We start from the raw sequence: 25,599 nt of genomic DNA, 5'->3' as shown, positions 1-25,599 counted from the left end.
CCCCGGGTCCCTGGTACCTCTGGGTGGGGGTCCCTGGGTGCAGACTCCAGGCTGGACTCAGCCCGCGTGCATCGTCGCCTCAGGCGCCCCTCACCAGGCCTCAGTTTCCCCGACAAACTGAGGTAAACAACTTTTTCCCACCCGTCCCCCATGACCCACCAAAGATGCTGGGGTGGTCCGTGGTCTCTGTCCTTGGCTGGGGGAGGGGAGATGGGCCTCCTTCTGCCCCCCAGCCCCCCGGCCCTCCCAGAACGGGCCATGGACCCGGCCTCTCAGCCCCAGCCCAGCTCTGAGGACTCTGAATGGTGCAGAGTGAGGCCTCTTCCCAGTGTGATTTTATTTATTTTCTCCTATTTCTGAGACCAGCTTGCTGGGGACCCTAATACCCTCGACAACCGTCTGACTCCCGTGGGAGTTTGAGAGCCGGTTGTGATTTCCACAGAAGCCATGCGCTGTGGGCCTGTGGGGTGCCTGGACTTTGAGCCCTGCCCCCCAGGCTCCATCTCCCTGGCTCCCTGGACAGGCGGAGGAGGAAACTGAGGCAGGACTGCGCGTGCAGCTCCCCTGACCCCTGATCCCACCTCTACCACCTCTGCCCTCGCTCTGGCCCTTGAGACCACCAGCTGAGCCCAAATACTCGACTCAGGGTCTGGGAGTCGGTCTGGGAGAACCCAGACTAACACAGCAGGTGCCTGGCCCCTGACTGCACGGCTCATCGGTGGCAGAGCCAGGCCAGGCGAGGGCTATAACAGGCTGGTGGTCACCTTGACCTGCCGTCGCCAGGCTCACTGGCCATCAGAGTCACAACCAGCAGACGTGGTCTGCTCTGCTCCGCCCAGGACGCTGTGTGAGAGGAGCACCCCCTAGGGGTTGGCCCTGCAGATCCACACCCTGTTCGAGCCACTGGTCCTCCCCAGGGGGCCCGCCCCCTTCCTCCGCAGAGCCAGGACGCCTTTGCGTGAGAGCATCCAAGGTTGGCATCTGCACTTGATGCGAGCAGGGACGGCTCCTCCCGAATGCCAGTCCCTGGAAGGCAGGGCCTTCTGCAGTGTGCTCAGGCGGTCTGAGCCCCTGCCGTCAGAGGGCAGCAGTGGAGAGGGTGGGCGGCGTGGGGTGGCGGGCGGTTGGGCGGCCGGTGGCTTGGCGACGCGCTCCCCTCTGCAGGCCCGTTCCGAGCCCCTGACGGCAAGCGGCTGTCTCCTCCCCACAGCTGCTGAACTCCTTGTCCGTGGACCCGGACGCCGAGTGCAAGTTCGGCCTGTACTTCCGCGATGGCAAGCGCAAGGTGGACTATGTCCTGGTGTACCATCACAAGAGGGCCTCGGGCGGCAGGACGCTGGCCAGGAGGGCCCAGCACGGCGACGCGGGCCTGGCCGCCCGCAGCGCCCGGCAGGACCAGCCTCTGCCCGGGAAGGCGGGCCCCGTGGGCGCGGGCGAGCCCGAGCCGCCGCTGGACTACCACGAGGATGACAAGCGCTTCCGCCGGGAGGAGTACGAGGGCAACCTGGTGGAGGCCGGCCTGGAGCTGGAGCGGGACGAGGATGTAAGTGGCCCTGATCCTGGACGGGCGGGGGGCGGGCGGGAAGGCAGCCGCCGGACGGCCCCCACCGCTGCCCCGGAGGAGGGGCTGGGCTCCTCCGCCCTGACCAGGGGGGTCATTTCCTGCTCCGGTCAGTTCCTCCCCTGGGAAGCTGGGCAGAGGACGAAGCTCTCCCGGGAGCCTCCCTGGCGCTCGACTTCGGCTTCTCAGGGCCTTGGTTTCTCAGCTTGTCGAGTGAGGAGGTTGGCCAGGCTGATCCCCCGGGGGCCCTGGTGCGCCGAACTCGGTGACCGTCGCACTGGTTTCCGGAGCTCCCCTCCTTGGCAAAGCCGGAGAGCCTTTGTCAGGGCACGTTTCCCGGGTAAAGCAGAAGGTCCGCTCACCTGATCTGCAGGCTGCCCCGGTGGCGGCAAAGCACGCCAGTGTGCAGAGATGACCTTGGTGACCCTGGGGACCATCAGTCCGCCCCCCGCCCCAAGCTTCTCAGCGGACTTGCTGGTGCTCCCGCACCGGCTGCTTAACCTCTCTGTGCACGAGGGGCTGGGGGCCTTCCTTCCGTGAGCACTGGGGGTTCAGGCCCCCAGCCCGAGGTGCTGTCACTGTACAGGTTAACCAAGAATCAGCTGAAGTCTCAACAGCATGCTCAGAGCAGAGAACGTAGCCAGCAGGTAGACCTCGGGAGCCGTGAGTCCATAGGGAACGTTCAAAATAGAAGGTGGTGTTAGTTTCCTGTTTTATTCAATGAGAACCACCCAGTCCTTAAATGGTGAACGCTTTGGGTCTGGTGACGAGAAGGTTTTCGCGGTACTCAAGCTAGAAATCTAGTGACCGGGGAGCAGGTATGAACGCTCTTTCATACTTTGATGCTATTTTGCCTGAAAGCAACCAAACTTGCTTAACGGCCCTTGTTCCACCTTGACCCGGAGGTCAAGGCCAGCAGGGACCACCCCACTGGTGGGGCTTTGGTTACCTGGCAGATCTCGGTGAGTTCAGCTGTGGGGTTGGTTCCTACTGGAGTTGTGAGGATGTGAGGGACCTAAAACATTCTGACGGTCAGGACGCAAAGTTGGATCCTAACCGGGTGGCCGAGAGCCTGTCTCTGAAGTGCTCTGAGCGCAGCAGCCACAGACAGGCATATGCTGGTCCTTTAGTGTTTTCTGTCTCGCTTTGGCTTAGACCTGAGCTGGGGCCGCTCAGGAGAGAGAGCAGTCATTCACACTGGCTTTTCCCAGTCCCACCCAGCCAGCCCCGTGGCCTTTTGTTGGAACAATGCAGCTACTATAGAGGCTTGATTTCAGGGTGTCCTTTATAACTGGAGGAGCCAGTGGCCTCCGTCAGAAGCAGAAGAGGTTGGAGGGAGCCTGGTGGTGGAGCCTGTCCCGGGAACTGTGATCCTGGGCGCAGTGTGATGGGTGCCTTGTCTGTTCACCTGGGATTCATTCTCTGTCTCTGCCACTCTTTCCTGACTACAATTTTAAAATCTCAAGTTTGAAAGGACCCCCTACCCCAGCGTCCAATAATTCACACCCTCCTGGCCAGATACCAGACCTTCTGCCTGTCCTTCGCAAGGCATAAAGCTTCAGACTACTGTACAGTTGCACTCATTTCACATACTAGCAAGGTAATGTTCAAAATCCTTCAAGCTGGGCTTCAGTAGTATATGAACTGAGAACTTCCAGATGTACAAGCTGGATTTAGAAAAGGCAGAGGAACCAGAAATCAAATTGCCAACATCTCTTGGATCATAGAGAAAGCAAGGAAATCCTAGAAAAACATCTACTTCTGCTTCATTGAGTACGCTAAAGCCTTTGACTGTGTGGATCACAACAAACTGTGGAAAATTCTTAAAGAGAGAGGAACACCTTACCTGTCTCCCGAGAAATCTGCATGCAGGTCAAGAAGCAACAGTCAGAACTGGATATAAAATAACAGACTGGTTCAAAATGAAAAAAGGAGTTCGTCAAGGCTGTATATTGTCACCCTGCTTATTTAGCTTATATGCAGAGTATGTCATGCAAAATGCCAGGCTAGATGAATCCCAAGCTGGAATCAAGATTTCCGGGAGAAATACCAATAACCTCATATAGGCAGATGATACCTCTCTAATGGCAAAAAGTGAACAGGAACTAAAGAGCCTCTTGATGAGGGTGAAAGAGGATGGGGAAAAAGCTAGCTTAAAACTCAGCAATCAGAAAACTAATATCATAGCATCTGGTCCCATCATTTCATGACAAATAAATGGTAGATGGGGAAAAAGTGGAAACAGTGACAGATTTTATTTCCAAAATCACTGTGGATGGTGACTGCAGCCATGAAATTAAAAGACGCTTGCTCCTTGGAAGGAAAACTATGACAAACCTAGACAAGGTATTAAAAAGCAGAGACATCAATTTGCCAACAAAGGTCTGTACAGTCAAAGCTATGGTTTTTCCAGTAATCATGTACGGACGTGAGAGATGAACCACAAAGAAGGCTGAGCACCAAAGAATTGATGCTTTCAGATTGTGGTGCTGGAGAAGACTCTTGAGAGTCCCTTGGACAGTAAGGAGATCAAACCAGTCATTCCTAAAGGCAGTCAACCCTGAATACTCATTGGAAGGACTGATGCTGAAGCTGAAGCTCTAGTGCTTTGGCCACCTGATGCAAAGAGCCAACTCACTGGAAAAGACCCTGATGCTGGGAAAGACTGAGGGCAGGAGGAGAAGGGGACGACAGAGGATGAGATGGTTGAATGGCATCACCAACTCAATGGACATGAGTTTGAGCAAACTCTGGGAGATAGCGATGGACAGGGAAGCCTGGAGTGCTACACTCCATGGGGTCGCAAAGAATCAGACAAAATTTGATGACTGAACAACAACAAAGCTTCACCATTTGCCAAACAGAGATAACAACAGTTTTTACATGACTGTGTGCATGTTCAGTTGCTCATTCATGTCCAACTCTTTGCAGCCCTGTGTACTGTAGCCCCCTAGCTCCCCTATCCATGGACTTTTTCAGGCAAGAATACTGAAATGGGTTGCCATTTCCTCCTCCAGGGGATCTTCCCGACCCAGGGATTGAACCCAGGTCTCCTGCCTCTCCTGCATTGGCAGGCAGGTTCTTTTCTTCTGAGCCACCTGGGAAACAAGCCATTACATCACTGGTTTATCCTAAAGTGCTTAACTTAGAGTCTGGCACTCGGGAAATTCTCACTGGTGATGTGAATATTCAGTCATATATCATTATTGCTCATGTGATAATGGAATGGCCATCCTTACAAAGGAGAAAGAAGAGCCTTTCCAAGTCCAATTAAATCCTTCGCCACACATATCTTTTTAAAAACTTCTTGACTTTGAAATAAACAGCAAACATAAAGACAGTGGTTATGGCCACCAGAAAAGATCGAGTTGTACCAATAAGTGGTGAGGATTCTTCTCCCAATTCCAACACGCATGTGTTGTTTCCCCCAGCACCACCCAGCCCTTCTCTGACACCAGCTGGGGGTCCTGCAATGTAACTCAGTGTGGACACTGCCTACCCGGGAGTACTGCCAGACGCCACAGGTTAAAGGCTCAGCCCTACAACACCCTCCCCCCACTCCAGCCATCATTTGCAAGCCCAGATGGTCACCTGTGCTCTGACCCACTGGCTACCGTTCAGAGGTTCTAACGACTTTGGGTTCTATTAATTTGTAGAGTGGTCCATGGAACTCAGAGAAACACGTTGCCTACTAGATCACAGCTTTATTATAAAAGGTAATAAACTCAGGAACAGCAGATGGAAGGGGATGCATAGGACATGGTGTGTAGGGGGAGGCACAGAATTTCACGCTGTCCAAGGCCCACTTTCCCCACCTCTGCACGTGTTCACCAACCCTAGAAGCTGTCCAGACCCTGTTTTGGGGGGTTTTATGGAGGTTTCATCACACAAGCACAATTGATTAAATCACTGGCTGTTGGTGATTTCTTCAAACGGAAGCCCTTCTCGCTTTCCCAGACGTGGTGGCGGGGAGGGACTGGAACTTCCAATCCTCTAACCATGTGGTTAGTTCCCCTGGCAACCAGCCCCCACCCTTTGGAAAGGAATCACTCTCCAAAAAGTCACCTCATTCACCTAACAAGAGACACCTTGACTGCTCTCCCCACTTAGGAAATTCCCAGAGTTTTAGGAGTTCTGTGCCAGGGCCGGGGGACAAAGACCAAAAATGTATTTCTTATTATTAATACAAATCACAAGGTCACAGTGACCCCAAATTTCAGTGATGATTTGGTTCTATAACCTCAAAAGGTTTTCAGCAGTTGATTGGGCCTTTTTGAAAAAAGAAAAACTTTGGGCCACACCTTGCAGCATGCGGGATCTTAGTTCCCCAACCAGGGATTGAACCCAGACTCCCTGCATTGGAAGGCAGAGTGTTAGCCACTGGACCACTGGGGAAGTCCCTGATTGGGCCCTTTTTAGATGAAAATGTTACTGTGGCATAAACCAGACAATTCAAGATTTCAAAGCAGCTGGAGTTGAGCATGAACCATCTTCCTGTGGCGTCTTCAGATCATAAGCGACTTTTCCAAGGCCCCTGCAACCCCGAGCTGTCCCCTGAGGTGAGTCAGGCCCCAGGCAGCCTGTTGCCTTCCCCTGCTCGAGACCAGAGTCTATTCAGGGGCCGCTGGGCACAGGCAGCGTGCGGGGTGTGCACGGGTCCACGCCAGCGCGATTAGCGGAGAGACGCCTAGGATGACTCATTCCCGAATGTGCTCTGATTACAAGAAGTGAGAGGGTCTGGGGAACAAGATAGCCTCGGAGAGAGCCCAGCCACACAGCCTTGTCCACTGCGAAACAAAACTGGGGCTTATGCGTGCTTCCCCAGGGAGAGAGAAATCCCTGGACTCCATTGGATACTCAAACAATGACCCCCAAAAGATGAAGAGTCTTAAAGTGGGATTTCTCGGCCTTGGAGTTGCTGGCATTTGATATCTTGCAGCATTCCTAAATGCAACCGAAAATGTCCCCAGATGTCACCAGTGTCCCCCGGGGCCCCAACATGGAGGGCCAGCTAGACAGGCTGGACCAGGGACAGGGATGAATGAAATGAAAGTTGCTCAGTCGTGTCTGACTCTTTGCGACCCCATGGACTATACAGTCCATGGAATTCTCCAGGCCAGAGTACTGGAGAGTGTAGTCTTTCCCTTCTCCAGGGGATCTTCCCAACCCAGGGATTGAACCTGCGTCTCCCACATTACAGGCGGATTCTTTACCAGCTGAGCCACAGGGAAAGCCCAAGGGAAGCCCAGGAGTAGGGATGGGGGGATGCAGAAGGACAGTGATGCAAGAGGAATGGGGGCAGATGAGCAAGTCCCCCCCACCCCGAGATGTCTGCTGGCCCAGTCGTCTGCAGTTGCGACCGGGCAGGGTGTGCAGGTCACAGGGGTTGCAGAGGTGTGTGACCCCCTTTGCTCCCCCAGGGTCAGCGGGTGTGTGAGGCTGAGCCGCTCTGGGGCAAAATGGGCTTCGAGCCCCACACCAACGGGGCCCCTGTGTGCGGTGTGAGCCTTTCTCCCGAGTCAGGTTTATTGTTGAGCAGACATCCCGTGATGACTGGGGGAAAACCAGCCTGGCTGAGCGCACTGTGGGGGGGCTGGATCCTAGAGACACAGAACATTGAGTGTCCCGAGAGAGGCTTCTGATACCCACGGCCACAGACTGGGGGCAGGGGGGAGGCTTACAGCAATACTAATTGATTCTCTCCCAGTTTTGGGGTCCAGAAGTCTAAAGTCAAGGTGCCAGCAGGACCGGGTGCCCCCCAGGCTCTGGGGGAATAACACTCCCAGCTCTTCCAGTTTTGGGGGCTCCAGGCATTCCTGGGTTTGTGGCCACAGCCCCCCAGCCTCCACCTCCTCCTCACACTGCCTCCTCCTCTCTGTGCATCTCTCCTCTTCTTGTAAAGACACCCATCATTCTGCATAAGGCCCACTAATCCACTGTAACCTTATCTAACTTGATTCATCTGCAAAGACCCCATTTCCAAATAAAGGCCCCCTCGCAAATATGGGGAGTTGGGATGTGGGTGTCTCTTTTGGAGGGCACCATTCACCCCACCTCAAAGCTGAGCCTTTATACACGAGCGGTTATCCCAGGAGTGGGGGAAGCTCACGCAGGACCCTTCAAGGTGCAGCCATGGGTGGGGCAGACACGGCTCGTGGTTGGAGGGCTGAGCAGGGCAGGTGGTCTGGCGGGGACCAAGCCTTGGCCTGGCTGCCTCGGTGCAGGGTCCCGGGGTGTGCACGGAAGCCCCTGAGGTTGTCAGGATGCAGGTTCAGACTCAGCAGGTCTAGGAGTGCCCCACACTGCACTTCTCACCTGCTCCCAGGGTGTATAAACTGCTGACCCTACTCCATGCTTGGAGGTGTGCGGAGCGTGCAGGTGTTTCCCCAGGAGCCGTCAGAAACTTCCCCAAGGAAGTACACCCCCCCAGTGTCCATGCAAGTCCCCAATCCCCTGTCCAGTGCCCCAGAGGTAGCCCAGACAGAGACTCCCACACACACTGGGTGCCCCGCGCCAGGAACCCAGCGGAGTGGGGAGTGGTGGGCCTGGAAGAAACGTGCTCATAACTTCATGTATAGGACGCATGGAGGCTGAACCTGGCCAACTGGCTGTGATCACAGGTGTCCCACTTGCACCCCACCCTCCCCCGCGTACCTTGGGCCCAGAGGAACTCAGCTTAAAAGTTGCTTCCCCAGCCACCCACAAGAGGGGCCCTGGTTGTCAAATCAGAATCTGACACCTTGATCCAGAAGACGGTCCCTGAAGTCAGTATCACACATGAGGGTCCAGAAGGGGTGTCATGTCAGAGATCCTTGGGGCAGCAGACAGGATGGAAATGATGGGGGAAAGCTCCTGGAGGGAGGCGGCCCAGGCCTTCCTTCTCCAGAAGTGCCTCTTCTGCCCACCCCCCACTCCTCTGCCCCTCCGATGGCGTTGGGGTCAGCGGCCAGGGTTCCCAGTAAACGGACAAGAGCAGCTTGTGGGCCAACATGTTTCCTTATAACTGAAACCCATCAGCATTTTTCAAGTCCAGCCTCAAAGCCAGAGCATTATTTATGTCCAGTGGTCATTGCCGAGAAGGCCACACAGTAAAATCCTGGCTAAGTACTGGGGGTGACCGAGGCCTGCACTGCCCTGCTGTTGAACTTGACTCTGGCTTTGGCAGAATTGCTAAGGCCGCAGACACGTGAACCCTACAGGGTCAGTTTGCTTTCATGCTGCCGTTCAGGGCTCGCCACCGCACCCCAGAGCTGGCGGGCTGTAGTTTCTGCTCGTTCCTCCCCAGAGTTGGTGGGGGCCGCGGCGGCATCTGTTTCCCGTCTTTGTGGAAGTTGTTTTTTGGAGAGCAAGCGAGGAGCTGCCTGCAGGAGGATGGGAGCCGCCTCCACACCAGACTCCAGGATGCACGGTCAGGCGGTGAGGGCACCTGAGCTCCCAGGGAGGCTCGGACCCCGCCCAGCCCCTCTGAGGCCACGTGTGCGGGTCCAGACCCAGCCCGGCCACGTCCTGGGGGCTGAGCAGCCTCAGGCACGTGGCTTCCCCACTCGGGACCTCAATTTTTCCATCTGTAGAATGGAGGTGATGGCACGTCCTTCATCCCAGGGGGGTGGGAAGGGTTGCCATGGAAACAGGGATGGGGGAGAGGCATGTTTCTTGCAGTTTCCAGCTGAGGGCTTGTGGGCATGAGCTGGTGTCCTGAGACCATTCCCAGACTTGGCTAAGCGCGGTGATGAGCATGGAGTGGGGCTGGGGGGTGGGTCTCTCCTCATGGCCTGGACATTGGGGTGGGGGTTCTCCACTCTGAGGCACCTCAAGTCTAATTTCAACAACTCCGTATGTAAGGACAGTGCAGCAACAGATGTTCTTGGGGATTTGTCAGCCTGGACGCAAACCCCCACCCTGTGTGGGCACCCTGACCCGCCTTGTGGTACAGGGGTCTGGTCCCTTTACCGAGGGAAGGGACTGAGGCCCTGAGAGGTGGGGCAAGGAGATCAAGGCCCCTGGGCCCAACAGGGGCAGAGCCAGCACTTGAACCTGGGTGCTGAGTCCTCATGTCACACTCTTTGCCCTGAACCGTGAGAACTGGACTATAGAGAGGGCTGAGCGCCAAAGAATTGATGCTTTTGAACTGTGGTGATGGAGAAGACTCTTGAGAGTCCCTTGGACAGCAAGGACATCCAACCAGTCAATCCTCTAGGAAATCAACCCTGAATATTCGTTGGAAAGACTGATGCTGAAGCTGAAGTACTTTGGCCACTGATGCTAGGAACTGACTCATTGGAAAAGAACCTGTTGCTGGGAAAGATTGAAGGCAGGAGGAGAAGGGGACAGCAGAGGATGAGATGGTTGGATGGCATCACTGACTTGAGCAAGCTCTGGGAGATGGTGAAGGACAGGAAAGCCTGGTGTGTTGCAGTCCATGGCATTGCAAAGAGTCAGACGTGACTTAGTGACTGAACAACAAAACATGGTCTTCAGCCCCATCTCTCTCCTACCTCTAGGCTTAGTGCCTATGCCATGAGCCTCTCTTACAGTGAGGTGTCAGGGGCCATTGTCTAGTCCTGAAGCTATTCATATCTCTATTCATAATTCCACCATTACATATTAATTTCTTTGGCCATAAAGTTTTTATGTCTCTTGAGTCTTAAGTCCTGAGGCTTTATATACCCCGCCTGGCTTCCTTTGGGCCTCTCTTGGTTTTGTGGATTTTTGCGTACTTTGGTTTTTGCGTACTTGTTATAAAGTGAATTCTGGACATGTTTTAAGAGTCTTGTCTTTAAAGTTCCCCAAGGACAGCTCTGCCCGGGTTCCAGGTAGTTGGGCTGAAATCTGTGCCCCTCTGGCTGTGGTTCTGATGTCCTCCCATGTCTCTAGGCCGGTTGTGTGCCAGAGCCAGCTCTTTCTGGCTCATCGGGAATTCTGCCAGCTGGGTGTTAACCCTTTGGTACATGAATCAGGCCACAGCGGGAGTGTTTACACCATGGAAACTGTCAAATGATGCAGCTACAGATCAGGATTGGTTTTTCTTCCTGGAGAGCAGGGGGTTGGGGCAGGGGGACTGCATACCTTGTCAGCATGCTCCTGCTCTGTGCCCCCACGTCTCCCTTTCCTGAAGAGGTCAAGTGTCTTCCAAAGTGTCTGTTGTATTTTCACTTCTCGTTATGACACTTTTTTATTTCTGCAAGTTCTGTTTGGTTCTTTTCCAAGTTGGCTGTGTCATTTTCTTTAATAGTTTCCTGTCCTTTGCAGGACCTTTCTATCTTGAGGTTTATTTCTCTAAACGAGGTGAGCTTAGCTGATTTATTGGATTTATTATCCATGTAATCCTCTCAGAATCCCAAAGCTGAGGGGGTCACTTCTGCTGGTTCTCTTCCAGCTGTCTTTCATCCTGGTGGGCCTGGCGCTCTTCCCCACTGGCCACCACCCTTACATAACCCGTGGGGCAGTTCCCAAGCCCAGGAAGAAGGTGCCCTTATCCAGAAAGGCTTGGCACTTGCATTCTCCACTCATCTGAGGGCATTATGGATAGGACCACCCTGAGCCAAGGTCACGGGCTGATGTGCCTGGACCCACTGGGATCCTCACCCACTCCTTCTCCTGCTCGGCAGCAACACCACCTTCCTTGTAATTCCTGGGACTGGAGGAGGGAGGCCCTTTCTGGGTCAACTGAAAGTGTCGTCTCCTGGAAGTCCAGCTCCATGGGAAAGGAGGGTTCTTCTGTTAAGACTCCCCATCTTAGGCGGTTGCTGTTCTGGGTCTTCTCAGGTCTTCAGCAACTTTAAGACGTCACACTTTTTTTTTTTTTAATTGTTTTCCATGAGAGGGTGAATCTGAGTAACCTACCCACCCATCATCAAAGCAGGACTGTGAATGAATACATGTCTTTTATTCCTTCAACAAGTCAGGCCTTGGGAGCCAGACCCTATGCCGAGAGCTGAGGGGTAAATCCTCCCCAACCAGTCCTGCAGCCCCAGCTCCCTCAGAGACTGCGTTCTGGGTCCTGGCTCACTGGAGACAGTCGAGGGTACCATGTCCAGGATGTGTAGAAGGCATGCTTGTGCCAGCACCCCATGTGACCGTGCCCGAGTGACCACAACCGCTCCTCCTGGGCGGTGCAGACGTGGGCAGCAGGAACCATGGGGCAGAAATGCCTCCCTGTGGACCCTTTCCCAGGGACTGGGCACTTTCCTGTCCCCTCCGGGAGCCTTCTGGGTGAAGGGTGGGCGTGAGCAAGTCAGAGTCAGCCCCCAGTGGTGGTCCCAGACTGCCCCCTCATCCACGAGTATTTAAGTGAACCCAGCGATGCTGCCAGAGGTCGGGGATGAACCGCGGGAGCATCCCCGGCCAGCACACAGTAGGATCTCAGCAGGACTGTCCCCCCAGCCCCCCTGGATCACTCAGCAAATATCATCAAGCCAGGCTCCCGTGAGATGACACGTTCAGGTGACCCAGAAAGGGCCCCTGTCTTCCCACTCCGGGAGCTGGAAGGAGGGCGGTCCTGGCGCCGAGCAGGAGAAGGAGGGGATGAGGCCCACCCCATGCCAGATGCTCTCCCTCCCAGGGGGCACGAAGTTCAGCTAAACAGACAGACCCAGCCTGGAGCCAGCCTTCCAGCTCATCCCACGCGGGACCCCAGTGCCAACAGGAAGAGCAAGCAGGCCCCAGGGCTGCCAAGAATGCACCCGGTCATTAGGGACTGACCAGGCATCACAGGCCTTGAGCACATTCGAGGAGAGCACAACCCCTCCCGCAGAGCAGCCCTGGCCTCGGAGGCCCTCCGGGTGGTGTTATCCTTGGAGCTGCGGAAGCCGAGGGCACAGAGAGGGGCAAGCTGACCAGGCCCCAGTGGTGGTCAGACGTCCAGCCCAGGCGTCCCACTGGGGCTCCAGGGCTTCCTGGCCCGGCGGTGCCCGGGAGCTGTCCTGTGTACCCCTGCCGTGTACACACGCTCCCCACAGCTCCTGCTGGACCATGAGCCAGGGTGGGGTGCACACACAGGATGCCGTGGAGGCGCCCCCACCACCCTTGGGCCTGCATACTCAGCACCCCCTAATTCCCTGATGGCAGTGACGGGGCCCTCTGGGGTGGGCTGGGGAGGTGTACTGCCCCGGAGCCCTCTGGGGGCATCTAGGGACCCCATGCTCGGCCTCGCTGAGACCAACCTTCCAACAACCTCGGAGCCCGCCCTTCAGCATAGACGGGTGACCGTGATGTACAATAGGCAGACTCAGGCAGCTGTGGGGACCAAGAGGGGCCCTTGGCATCCTTGACCGCCAGGAATCCGCCCCCGCCCCCCACCCTGGGGACGTTTTTGCTTGTTCTGTGATTCCCTTCTTCCTTCTAAAAGGAAAGTGCCAGGAGCGACTATGGGGAGGTCTCTGTTCCTGTGAGTTGAGCCGGGAACGGAGGTTTAACCCCGCCCAGTATGTGCTGGGCGAGCCTCCCCCTCCCCTCCCCCACCTTCGATGAAACAGTCCCAGTCACTCTTCTGGGCCTTCTTGGCTCTTTAGCAACTTTAAGGTGTGACATTTGTTTTCTTATTATATTTCTTTGTCCAGCATTTCGTGGCAGTCCATTGCAAGGGCCCTGATCCCGTCCCCTCCCCGAGCCCCTTGGCCCTGCCCACACCCACGCCAAGGCCCCTGGGGTTCTGTGGCCTCCAGACTCCCCACCCAAGGGGCCAGTCCCGACAGAAGCCACTGCTCTGGGGCGTCCGCCTGGAGCAGGGGACCGGCGTCTCACGGTTTCTTCCCGCCAGGAGCAGACTGCTGTCAGGCCGGGCACCAAGGTTTAAAACATCCCATATGTGTTCTCATCCTACGAGTCCCACGACCCTTTCCCGATCCTGCCAGATGTTTTTCTGGGAGGGACCCTGTCGCTCACGTAAACAGCGGAGCGTGTTTTCCCAGGGATGCCGGCCCGGGCACTGCTTCTTGACCACCGTCGAGACAAATCTCCACGGACTCGGAGGAATATATTTTGGGTCTTTGCGTGCAACTGAGCGCACAGAAATAAACCTGGGCTGTAACAGGAAAGACGGGGTTGGCCGTATGGGGCCATCCACAGACATGTCACAGCGCCCCATGTGGTCAGCCCCATGCCTGGGAGCCCCCAGGCTAGAGGCTTGCTGCCTCTTGGGTCTCAGTGCCCCAGGGCTTCCTAGGGTAGCAGAGGCGGCTTCCAGCTTCTTGGCAAAGAAAGTCTGTGCAGGGGTGGTCTTAGCGGCCTCAAGTTCGTGGAGAGGCGGCATGGCCCCAGCCACGGGGTTGGGCAGGGTTGCTGAGAGCACCAGGAACTCCCCCCAGCTGTGAAGCAGGTCATGTATGGCAAAGAGGAGCAAAAGGTGGGCTCAGAGAGGTGGAGTCACTCGCCAGACACAGCACAGCACCAGACCAGGACTCCAACCCAGGTCGCTGAAACCACGGCTCCCTCCTATGCCCATCCGACCTGCCCCTTGAGGGCAGCAGGAAGATCTGGGCTCCCCTGGCCTGAGCGCCCGGGCCTGCCTCCCCTCGTCCGTGCTGGGATGTGTCCATTCCCAAACGCATGCGCTGTGTCCCCCGGCCCTGGGCCGTCACGTCAGGCTCCAGGCTCCCTGCAGGTGAGCCCCACGCCCACCAGTGCACCTCCGGGCCCTGCGCATCTGGTCCCTGTGCCCGAGTGTCCTCATCCTCACTGTCTTCTTGAGGCAGCCCCAGGACTGAGGTTCTGGAACCCCGCTTCTTCAAAGCTCCCTGCACCAAACCCAGTGAGGCTCTCCCGTGTGGCCTCATGACAAGTGTGGTGGGCTAAGTGGTGGCCCCGAAAGCTGTCCATTCCTCCTGCTGCCTGCAAAGGTGACCTTATTCCAATGAAAGGTCTTGGGAGATGGAAGTAAGTTACTGACCTCTGCACCAGATCACCCGGGATGCATGTGGACCCTAAATCCAATGATGGGTGTCCTTGGAAGAGAAGAGGGGGTGATCTGAAGCACAGAGCCACCCAGGGGAGAAGGTTTGTGCAGATAGACGCAGAGGTCAGGGTGATGTGGCCACAAGCCCAGGGGGGCCTGGAGTCCCCCAGGGGCTGGACCAGGCCAGAGGGACCCGACCCTGGAGCCTCTGAAGGGAGCTCAGCCCTGCCCACACCTTGATCACAGGTTTCTGATTCCAGAACTGGGGGAGAATGAATTTGTGTTAAAGCTGTCCAGTCTGTGGCCAGTGGCTGCAGCTGCCCCTGGACACTGACCGTGAACTTGCCAGTTCCAAGGTGAGAACAGTGGCAGGACTCACCCCCCACCCCCCACCCCACCACCACACACACAACCTTGTCATGAGGTTAAATGAGTTAATACGCACAGATGCCTGAATCAGGGACTGACACTTAGATCTCAGCCCCCTTCACCTCCTCCTCCTCCTCGTCATCACCATCATTATTAGGGGCCCTCATCCACTCGTTCAGCGGACACGTGGTGCTCTTGCATGGCCCCGATGTGGGCAGCAAGGCCAGCGAGCTGGGAGGTTCCACACAGGACTCACCCTGCATGCTGGGGCCACATGGACAAGGCCTGTGCAGTGACACAGAGGCCCCGGGAGAGGCTGGATCCTCTGGTCATGGGAGGTGTGGGGGCCTCATCGTCAGAGGTGGAGGGGAGAGCCAGGCTCATCCAGGGGGGTGCAGCCCTTCACTCAAAGTGGGGGAAGAACCCCACATGGCACGTGGTGTCTGGGAGGCTCCCCTTGCCCTGGTGCTCCAGCCACAGATGAGCAGGAGTCTGCATCTCACTAGGGGCCGAGGCTGGCGTTGAGTGAATGTGTTTGGCCCACTGAGGATTTTTTTCTTAAAGACCATCCTAAGTGACTTCAGCTCCACTGCTTTTTGCAAAAACCTACAGTGATCCCAAGAACTCTGTACACTCCAAAGGTGGTGACTGGACATGGAGCCCAGCACAGACCCAAGTCAGTCCTGCCCTGAGTCCCACGGGCCAGCCACACCATCCCCCTTCCATGGCTTTCTTCCGCCAGGATCCCCAGAATGGTGGAAAGGCAAGTGTGGCCTCAAGCTGGGGGGCCCAGCGTGGGCTCCAAGCCCCTGGGGGTCCCCTTGGGAAGTCTGGTGGACCATAGTTCCCACTGCCGTCAGGCAGCTCTGTCTCAGGGAATGTCGTGTTTCTTTGCTTTATGTTGTGGTGCAGCACCCCAGTTATCTCAGGGCGATTGGGAAGTCTGTTGGTATTACATGCGCCCGCCTTAGATGGGGAAACATTATTGCTGCATTGACACTGCTCACTCGATACTGGGAATCTGTTAAACACAAATGGCAAGGGGAAGAGAGAAAAACAGCAAAAGAAAAATAGAGAGTTGCTGGGCTGCTTCAGGCCTCACCTGTGATTAAGAGTGTGTACAGCCTGCACGTGAACCCGGGTTCCCACACCCACCAGCCACAAGGTGCCAGGCCCTGATTTTAGACCCCCAGCTTCACTAAGGAGTCATTGATAGATTCAGTTTTGTGTATTTCAAGTCTACATTGTGATGACTTGATGCCCATAGACGTCATGGAATGACTGCCCAACATATGCATCGCCTCACACAGTTAGCTCTGTGTGTGTGTGTGTGTACGTGCATGTGCGTGTGTGTGCACATGTGTATGGTGAGGATGCTTTGGTCTCGCAACACCTTTCAAGTACACAATACCATATTATTAACTACGGTCACCCTGCTGTTCGGTAGGTCCTCAGAACTTTATCTTATAACTGAAAGTTGGTCTCTCTCACCTACATCTCCCCATCCCCCTGACCAGCGCCTGGCAACCACTCCTGTACTCCATGCCTGTGAAATAGGCTTTTATTGATTCTACACATAAGTGATACCATACAATGCTTGTCGCTCTGTCTGACTAGTTTCACTGAGCAGACTATCCTCCAGGTTTGTCTGTGTGGTCACAAATGGCGGGACTGCCTTCTTATATGGCTGGATAATACCCCACTGTATCTATCTCCCACACTTTCCTGATCTGCTCACCACTGAACGCCCCTCAGACCGTCTCTGTATCTTGGCTGTCGGAGAGCAAGGCTGCAGTGAACATGGGAGTGCACTTGGCTCTCTGAGATCCTGATGTCATTGTCTTGGGCTGGCTACCCAGAAGTGAGATGGCTGGGTCAGATGGTGGCTGTCGTTTTAATTTTCTGAGGAACCTAGGCTGTAACTTCACCTCTCCAAGCCTCAGTGTCCCCATCCATAAAGGGAGCAGTGGTCCAGGCTTCCCCATCGAGCTCGTTGTATTACTGAGCCCAAGCTTGTTCTGCTAGCCACAGGACAGGCCAATAAATGGGGAGATGAGTTGCTGGAACAAGGAATAACGACTTTAACCAGAAAGCTAGTAAACCGAGAACAGCAGACTAGCATCTCAAAAAACCATCTTCCCTCAGTCCAAATTCGGGCTCCATTTATATAGGAGAGGGAGGGAGCAGGAGGGGGGGGTGGGGGTCCGCCGGCTTGGGGGCGGGGCTTACCGTAGCACTGACCAACGGCTGAGCAGAAACACTAACGGTTGCTGGTCGACAGTTGCTCACTAATGGCCGCTTGCTTGGGGGCGGGGCTTACCATGGCACTGACCAATGGCTGAGCAGGACCTCTAACGGTCGCTGGTGGACAGTTGCTCACTAACGGTCACTTGCTTGGGGAAAGGGCCCGTTGTGGTACCAGCCAGTGGCAGAGCGGGGCCGCGATAGCTCAAGCCTGCCTTGCTGCCAACTGCACCCGGGCTGAAAGGTGTGACACCAGAAAGCTTCCAGGTCTGAGGACGTGCCCGCCGCCCCAGCAAGGTCGTTCCCGGGCTCTCGGCAGAGAGAGGTCCACAGGCAGCAGAGAGCGAGGTGGCCACCATGGTACGGGGATCACTGTCTGAGGTGACGGGCACAGTGGGCTCAGCCTGCCGCCGGCCCCACCGGTCAGCTCACACACCGATGAGGTGGCCCTGGAGTGGGGCCCCCGCCCTCCCCCCCACTCGCACAGTAGGTGGACTGCGGGAGCGGCCGTCCTGGTGGGCTAGGGGCGGAGAAGTACAGGCGGAGCGGCCCCTGCCTCAGTGGAGTGCGACCCCCGGCGCCAAGGAGGGCGGAGGGAACAGCCCATCTCACGTAGGGTTCAGGCTGGACCGGGGTGGCAGGGAGAGGCGGCTGTTACCACTGGAGTCAGTCCTCAAAGTTCTTGTCATAGTTTGTGTGGTTCCTGGCCTAACGGAGTGACCCTCTGCTGCCTGATCCTGTCATTCAGATGCGCTGGACCAGAGGGAAGTCACTGTCCGAGTTCGCAGCAGCTTAGTCAGGGTGATGGACTTGCACACAGGCGGGTCTGAGCCGATCACATTAGGATAAAGGCAGTGCAGACCCAGGGAAGCTGGCGGACAGGGGCTGGGGGTGGGGTGGTGGCCGGATCCAGTCAGAGGTGTGTCCTGACCCACAGAGTTGCCCGGAGGGGACCATCTTCACTGTCAGCTCCTCCGCCCTGCTTGGGGACCCTGGGGACATTGAATACACCCCCTCAGTCGAAGGGCCTGGAGTCTTGGATGTGAAAGGTCTTACATGGCTCGGACTGTTCTGGGGGCCCTCAGCTTCCCCCCGCCCCCCAGTACCTCCCAGGTGTTGTGGGGTCAGGATCTCCCTCCAGGCACCGCGCCCAACCCCTCCCTGTTCATCACTCCTGTGGGATGCCAGGGGCCCACCCAACCCCCAGCTTTCTTGTGCCATCTGCAGGGGATTCTAAGGGTGCCAGGGAGCATCGTCAGAGGAGCCCAGAGTTGATGAGTAGAAGGAGCCCCACCTGCTGCCATCTTGTAAACTGTAGTTGCCCTGAAGGTAAAAATGATTTTCAGCCCCAAACATCTGCCCACGCTGACTGAGGCCCTCTCCCCTCTTTCTAGACAAAAATTCACGGGGTTGGATTTGTAAAAATCCACGCACCCTGGAATGTGCTGTGCCGAGAGGCCGAGTTTTTGAAACTGAAGATGCCGACAAAGAAGGTCAGCGATGATGCTTCTGCTCCCAAGGGGCCCCGGGTCTGTGTGTCAGGGAAGCCAGCAGGAGAACAACATCGGGAGGGTCCGGGTTGTTAGGAAAAAGCCCAAGGGAGCTTTTTCCCACCCACCCACCCTGGGAGGGCAGGAGGGTTCCAGGGTCCCCTGGGAGGGCGGAGGTTACAGTCTGGGCCCCACGGAGATGGCATGGGAGCCAGGGAGCTTCTCATAAACACAAACACAGGGAAACTTCCTGCTCCACTGTTCTTATGTTCAGTATTTCATCAGACTCATTTCATATGATTACGTTTTCTGGCTTGCTGGGGCTTTTCTTCTTGATCTCCGACAACTTCAAGCTGGGAACCCCGTGTGTCCCAGGAGCTCAGGGAGGCCTCAGGGTTTACTTGTGAGCATGGAGAGGGAAGCTGTTCTCAGGAATGTCAGCTCCCAGCTTCTCAAATCCACCAGCATCCTTTGGATTGCCTCTTTTTAAACAAATGCAAAGTTGGGGGAAGTTCCTTGGAATGTACTAGAACTGCCCTTTTGGCTGGGATCTCCCGAAACTCTGAGCTTTCAGGAAACCCAGCTTTCAGGAAACCCAGAAGTAGAGGAGGCGTCCTGGCCCATCCCCGCCCCCGCCCCGTTCCCAGGCTGGCCAGCTCCGGGGTTGGGGGGTTAGGGGGGAAGGGGCTGCCTCCCCAACCAGCTCAGAAGAGATGCCCAGGGTCAGGGCTCAGCAGATGACGCGCCCCTCTGCCCTGCCTGGTCCACAGCTGTATCACATCAGCGAGACCCGCGGCCTCCTCAAGAAGATCAACTCTGTGCTCCAGAAGATTACGGACCCCATCCAGCCCAAGGTGGCAGAGCACAGGCCCCAGACCACCAAGAGGCTCTCCTACCCCTTTTCCCGGGAGAAGCAGCATCTGTAAGTGGGGGCCCCACCTGCCCACCACTTCCCGGGGAGGGCGGGGCCTGCTGTGTGGTGACACCACCCCACTCTGGACTTGTCCTAATGACACAGTCTGCAGGACCAACCAGAATTCTCCATCCCTCCCCTGCCCAAAGAAGTGGCCACTTCAGCCCCTGGAGCATATTCCCGTAAGAGCTTGTGGTTCTTGAGCACAGAAGGGGCCCTGGAGATAACCTCTGAGGTCACTATGAACTGAGGAATTAAGGGGACAAAAATCTCGTCCTTCTGCTGGGTGACACTTAGGAAAACTAGCACAGGCCCAAGTGAGGGCAGGCCTGGGCCCCCACCCCTGCCTGACTCCATCCCTCTCAGGATGCGTTCTGAGGAACTGGGCAAGGTTGACTGTAGCCCCTGAAGCCTGCCGAGCTCTGGGAGCTGAGAATTGGAAAGCAGCCCCCCAGCCAGAGTTCTAGGGCCTGGGTGTTGCAGCTAGCCGGGCGGCCTGGCAGGGCTGCAGTCTTCTGGAACCTTCCCTCCTCCCCCACTCTTGATAGGCAGTGGGGCGTAGCCACCCGGGTCAGTGGCGGCTGCACGGCCTTGCCGGGCAGAGCTGGAGCGTGGGTGGGAGTGGAAATAGAAAGTTTGGAGTCTGGGAATCCTGTGGGGTTGGGATGACAAAGCTGTGGGGGGTGGGAGGCCCCTGGACACCCCTTGTCCCATGGGACCCACAGAACTGGGCCTCAGCTCAGAACTGGAGCTTCTGCTCTGGCCCGGGAGTTAGTCATACGGCAGGGGCCACATGCTCCATTGCTGTTTCCCAGTCCTGGGGATCAGACATGAGAGAGAGGAAGTGCCCCAGCCCAGCTTCCCCCTCCAGCTCCAGGTCCCAAGCCCCCGGGCTTGAGAGGGAGACACCCACCTTCCACGACCCATAGGGCCCCGGCCTCTCTCGGTTCTGCCACGGCCGCCTCCCTCAGCACCCCATCTTGCAGGCCTGGCTCTCCTCCAGGCTCTGGGCCACCCCCACCCCGAGTTGCCCTCCCCAGCTCAACCCTGATTGTCTTGGGGAGTGGATGATACTTTCCAGACATGTCCCTCTGCCCTCTAGCCCTAAGACATCTGTGTGGCCCAAGACCTCAGGACCGAAACCATTTGGGAATTACAGTGAGACTGTCTGAAATGTTAAAGTACCCAAGAGTCTGATCACCCTGGTGTCACTGAAGCAGAAGTGAAATTGCCCCCGAGGGTGTCCTCAGAAAGAAAAAGGGTCCTTGAAGAGGGAGATCTGACCACATTTGCTGCTAGGGTCACCTCCTCCGCCCACACCATGACCCCATGTGGGTCTCCCAGCCTCCCCAGGGGGTGAGGATGAGACAGACCCTTCCAAACATCCAGGGTTGGGTCACACCCAGCAGGCAGACTGAGCTTTGCCGATTTCACGGTCACCATTCACAGGGGTAGTGACCTGCCATTTCCAGTGAGCTGTGTCTCTTTTTTCCCCCCAATATTTCAACAGATTTGACCTGTCTGACAAGGATTCCTTTTTCGACAGCAAAACCCGGAGCACAATAGTAAGTATCACTCACTCATGGGAATCCACAGCTCCCCAGCAAGGTGGCCCCCGGGAAACAAGATGATAATTTCATTTCAGTTAAATTCCCCTGGGTGGAGGGGCTCTAATTGTCTGTGATGGAAATAATGAGAATAATAAAACCAGAGGGCTGTGAGGAGCCCAGGGGACCGACGGGTGGATCCTCAGGAAAGAGGCAGAGGGACTCCAGACCCCGCGGGTTATTTCAGAATGTTCCCTTGTCTTCGTGGCTCCCCGCACGCCTCTCCCGCCTCCCTGCAGCTGCCCTTATGGAGTCTGTACATTCCTCTCTGCCTGGAGGTTTCTGAGCAGGCCGGCCAGGCGGGGCTGATGGTGCGGTGCAGACAAAGGCATGAGGGTTGGGGCTAGATTTCCAGACGAGCAAACTGTGGTTTGAAATCTGACCAGGCCACTCTGCCCTACTCTAGGTATTGGTTTAATATTTATCCAGCAGCCGCCAACTTGTCCACCAGCCATGCTGGGCTGTGCCCAGCTCGGGACCCAACTTCTATCTAAACAAGGATTAACCTGGTGGCCAAGCTGCTGCTTTCCTCTCTTCCCAACCCAGCGAGGAGAGGGGCAGGGCAGAGAGCAGGCTGCCTCTTGATGTTGAGCAGACAGCTGCCCCTCACAGCTGTATCTCGGGGCTGGCAGGCACCAGGCATGGGACAGTGGTGCATGCCGCCTTGGCATGGGGAGCTGGGCCCGATGCCTGGACAGGCAGACCCAGGTCCCACCCACACGGTGTCCCCTCCCAGCCTGGCAGCTTCCGTGGTGGCCTCCTGCTCAAAGGGCTGCCGTGTGTCCCCTCCGAGGGTGACCTGGATGCAGGGCCTACTGTTAGTATTGATTGTGTTATTGGTGAAATTCAATCTCATTATAATAAACAAGGAGGAATTCATTTACACAGAAATGCCCACGGCCGGTGTAGTTTGGGGTTGATATGTGTCCAGGAGAGGTAACTTCCTCTTGGCCACTGACTGCTCCAGAGAACTGGACCTAGTTGAACCTGAATGGTTTCATTTTTTTCTTTGTCATTTTGGGATGAGGGAGGATTGGAATGGCCAGTGGGGAGACCTGGGAACCTGCCATTTCCAGATGTTTGTGTGCCCCGGTTTTATATTACTAAGAATCACTAGGATGCTCCTGGAAGGGTAGGGTGCAAATTTGTAAGTTCATTCTTATTGTCAGGGAGGTGGCCCAAGGTTGTGGGGGCATATGTGAATGAAAGCTCTGGGCCTCATCTTGTTTAGGATCTGCTTTATAATTAAATTCAGACGTGATCCCCAAGTCACAGAAAGCTATTCTGTCAGAGCCAGTAAGTGTTAGCTGAATCATCCTTGGCTCTGATTACCTCTGGGGTGGGAGTCATTGTCTCCCAGAGACCTTGAAGGCCAGTTTTTAAACCACCAATGCACCAGAGAAACTCTTTGGTGACTCAAAACTCTGCCCTTGGTTAGTTCAATCCTATGGTCTCAGAGACCCAGCATCGTTCTAGACAAGGCTGTGACAGTCCTCCCTGCCTCCTTCCTTGGGCTCCTGGCACTGGGGCAACCCAGTGTGCAAGTGGGTAGGAGCCAGGATCATCAGAGAACCACGGGGAAGGGTCAGAGGTTGCCCTTGGGTCTCGGGACTTGAATCTTCCACCGGTAGGCACTAGGGAGCCATAGATGGTTGTGGAGCAAGGTCCTAGAAAAATCACCACCAGTGGCCAGACCTGGAAGAGGGTGGATATGGGGTCACAGCGGTGGTTGTGAACCAGGGCTGTAACTGCATGTGCAAGGAAAGAGGTGATTGCGGGAGAAGCAGCAAGGTCAGGATGAAGCCACCGATGAGATTCAGGAAGTGCTGGGGAGGGAGCCAGTTCACTGGGTGATTCATTCATTCACTCGTCAATCGGTTACTGAGCACCTGGTATCTTCCCAAAACAGGCGGGAGGGGAGAAGCAACAGGCACGTTGATACTTAGCAAGTGTGGAGGGATCCAGGATTAGAGAATAGAGTTAGGGAACTCTCTGGCAATCCAGTGGTTAGTAAGCCACACTTTCACTGCTGGGGCCAGGGTTCAATCCCTGGTCGAGGAACTGAGATCCTACAAGCTACGAGGCATGGCCAAAAAGAAAGGGAGAGTGAGAGCAAAATTAGAAGGTGGAGCAGTGGGGACCATGGCTTCTCGGTTGCCTGTTTGTTAAGGTGGTCCTGCAGCCACTTAGCTCTTGGGGGACAAGTGTTTCTGGTGAAAGGAATGGCCAGGGTGCAGACCCTGGGGTCCCAGGAGAGGGCCAGTGAGTGAGGGGCAGACAGGAGGCCGGGTTGCTGGGATAGAGCCGGGCAGCTGAACAGAAGTCAGACAGCTCAGGGCCTGAGGGACACTGGGAGGCAGGGGACCTCGGGGGTCTCAGGGGTTGGAGTGCTATGACCCGAACACCTACAGTGCAGGGTTGATTCTTTTCATCTCATTCTGCAGATGGGGAAACTGAGGTTCAGGGCACGAGGTAGCTGGCCCAAGACCCCACAGCTTCAAGGACTCAAATGCAGACAGGCAGACCCCCAGGCCTGGGCTCCCAAGGATCGAAGTGAAGTAATTTGTTAGTAAAGATGGTTGGATGGCATCACTGACTTGATGGATGTGAGTTGGTGATGGACAGGGAAGCCTGGCGTGTTGCAGTCCATGGGGTCTGCAAAGAGTCGGACACAACTGAGCGACTGAACTGAACTGAAAGGAGCTTGAGTTTCTAGAACATCCAGGGCCTCATCAGGGAGTGGTCCTGTGGGCAGGGCCCTCACACCTCTGAATTCCAGCTCATCTCTCAGCCAGAGGGGCAGAAACACGCTGAGCACTGGACACCCATATCCCTGGGCGCCAACTCGGCAAGGGCCTTTCAAGGTGACCTTGTCCTGACACCATCCTAGGGGGATGCGGGAGGCTGGTCACGGTCACCACCTCCCTTCCCGGCCACCCTCAATGGAATAACTGCGGTCCCCACCCCTGTCTCCACCACAGGTCTATGAAATTCTGAAGAGAACAACGTGTACCAAGGCCAAGTACAGCATGGGTAAGGGCATGCTTGGGGCTTGAGGTCAGCACTTGTCTTGCTGTGTGATCTTCCTCCCCATCTTCTCCATGGGGGCTGGGCGGCTGGGTTGGGGCTTTCCAGAGGGTTTTGATTTAAGCCTGCGTAACCGTTTCAAGGCAGGAGAGCCGTTCCAGGACCGCAAGGCGGTTTTACGGCCCTTTAAGCACCAAAGGATCCTGGTCTCTGGCTGGAGGCATCGGCGGTGGCCTAAGGTGCCTCTCCCAACAGAAGCAGTGAATCCTGCCTGCAGGAAACTGGAGGGACCACCAAGGGGCCTCACCCTGCTCTTGACCCTCTGAGTCCAAGGGGAGGTCGTTAGGGTTCCCGTGGGGGCACCGTCCTCGGCCAGTAGCCAGACACACATGCAGCCTGGAAGGTGCCTCCCCCGCCTCCCACCCTGGGCTGCGGCCCTGCTGGAAGGGGCGCCCGGATGTAGACCCTGCCGCAAAACTATTGCCGCTGGGCTCCTCAGGTACCAGTTTACAGGACATCACAACCACAGGTGCAAAACCTTTCTGATCAAAGCGTGCAGAAGGGAACCCCCTCCCCAAGGGGGTCCTTTGCCCACAGCGTGGGCTGAATTTAATACAGCAAATCATTTCAGGACAAAGGGACGCCTTTCCCCAGCCTTTCCTTGCTTCTCCTGGAGAAGCAACTGCTGAGAGCTAAGCTCACAGCACAGTCTTTCATGCTCTAGAAGCATCTGAAGTTTCATGGCTGGGGTTCAAGGGTGCAGGGAGGGTCTGGTAAGAGCCTGTACACCAGGGGAGACCCCCTTCCCTATTGGCTTCTTGTGGGGTGGGGGCAGGAGAGAGAGTGAGATACTCTCAACTGAAGCCTGGGGCAGACCCAGGATGCGGGGGAGGGGGAGAGGATGCCGCCTCCAGGGTCAGGTGGGCTGCATGTCCCCTGCCTAGTGAGGCCAATGGTCAGAGGGCGCTGTGGGACTGAAATCTCTAAACCTGTGTCCTAAGTCACTGGGCAGGGGGCAATTCGGGAGTCAAGAGGAAGCCAGGAAAACTGACCCCATAGCCTAGCCGCCTATGGAGCGAGATCCTCCAAGGTGACCCAGGCCACCAGAGGTGGGAAAAGCATGGGTCTAGCCCCAGCGATGCGTCTCTGACCTCAGTCTCCCTGTAAGGTCCCTATATGGACTGTAGCCCTGGCAGGCTACAGTCTGCAGAGTCAGACATGACGTGACTAAATGCATGGGGTCCCTCTTGGTGAAGATTTGTGTGGTTGCTGTGAAGGTTTGCAAAGAGTTCAGGATTGGGCACTTCTCAGTCAGAGCCGACCCCACACCAGGCCATCCTGGTCGGGGGTGGGGGGGGGTAGCTGTCTCTGTCTTCTGGCAAGTTCCATGGCGGGGCTGATTCCCAGCAATAGTGACAGAGCAGACAGATGGTCCTTCTCTGCTCCCCATTCCACACTGGCACCTTATCTGAAAGCCCTCCTGACCTCCAGATTCA

General features: G+C 56.2%; 1 protein-coding gene across 9 annotated transcripts in view; it reads left to right on the top strand.

Annotated features, from left to right (window-relative positions):
- Positions 1 to 25,599, top strand: part of ANO1 (anoctamin 1) — a 170,107-nt gene that overhangs the window by 79,830 nt on the left and 64,678 nt on the right. For all 9 annotated transcript variants that reach the window (XM_043924290.1, XM_043924285.1, XM_043924300.1 and 6 more), the window contains 5 exons: positions 1,211 to 1,543; positions 18,461 to 18,559; positions 19,327 to 19,478; positions 20,980 to 21,034; positions 24,058 to 24,109. In XM_043924290.1, coding sequence (XP_043780225.1) covers positions 1,211 to 1,543; positions 18,461 to 18,559; positions 19,327 to 19,478; positions 20,980 to 21,034; positions 24,058 to 24,109 — 691 coding nt within the window. The remainder of the gene's footprint in view (positions 1 to 1,210; positions 1,544 to 18,460; positions 18,560 to 19,326; positions 19,479 to 20,979; positions 21,035 to 24,057; positions 24,110 to 25,599) is intronic.

Source organism: Cervus elaphus, chromosome 2 (genome assembly GCF_910594005.1).
Source record: "Cervus elaphus chromosome 2, mCerEla1.1, whole genome shotgun sequence".
Lineage (NCBI taxonomy): Eukaryota > Metazoa > Chordata > Mammalia > Artiodactyla > Cervidae > Cervus > Cervus elaphus.
Note: the sequence above shows the minus strand (reverse complement) of the source record. Positions and strands in the feature narration are given on the sequence as shown.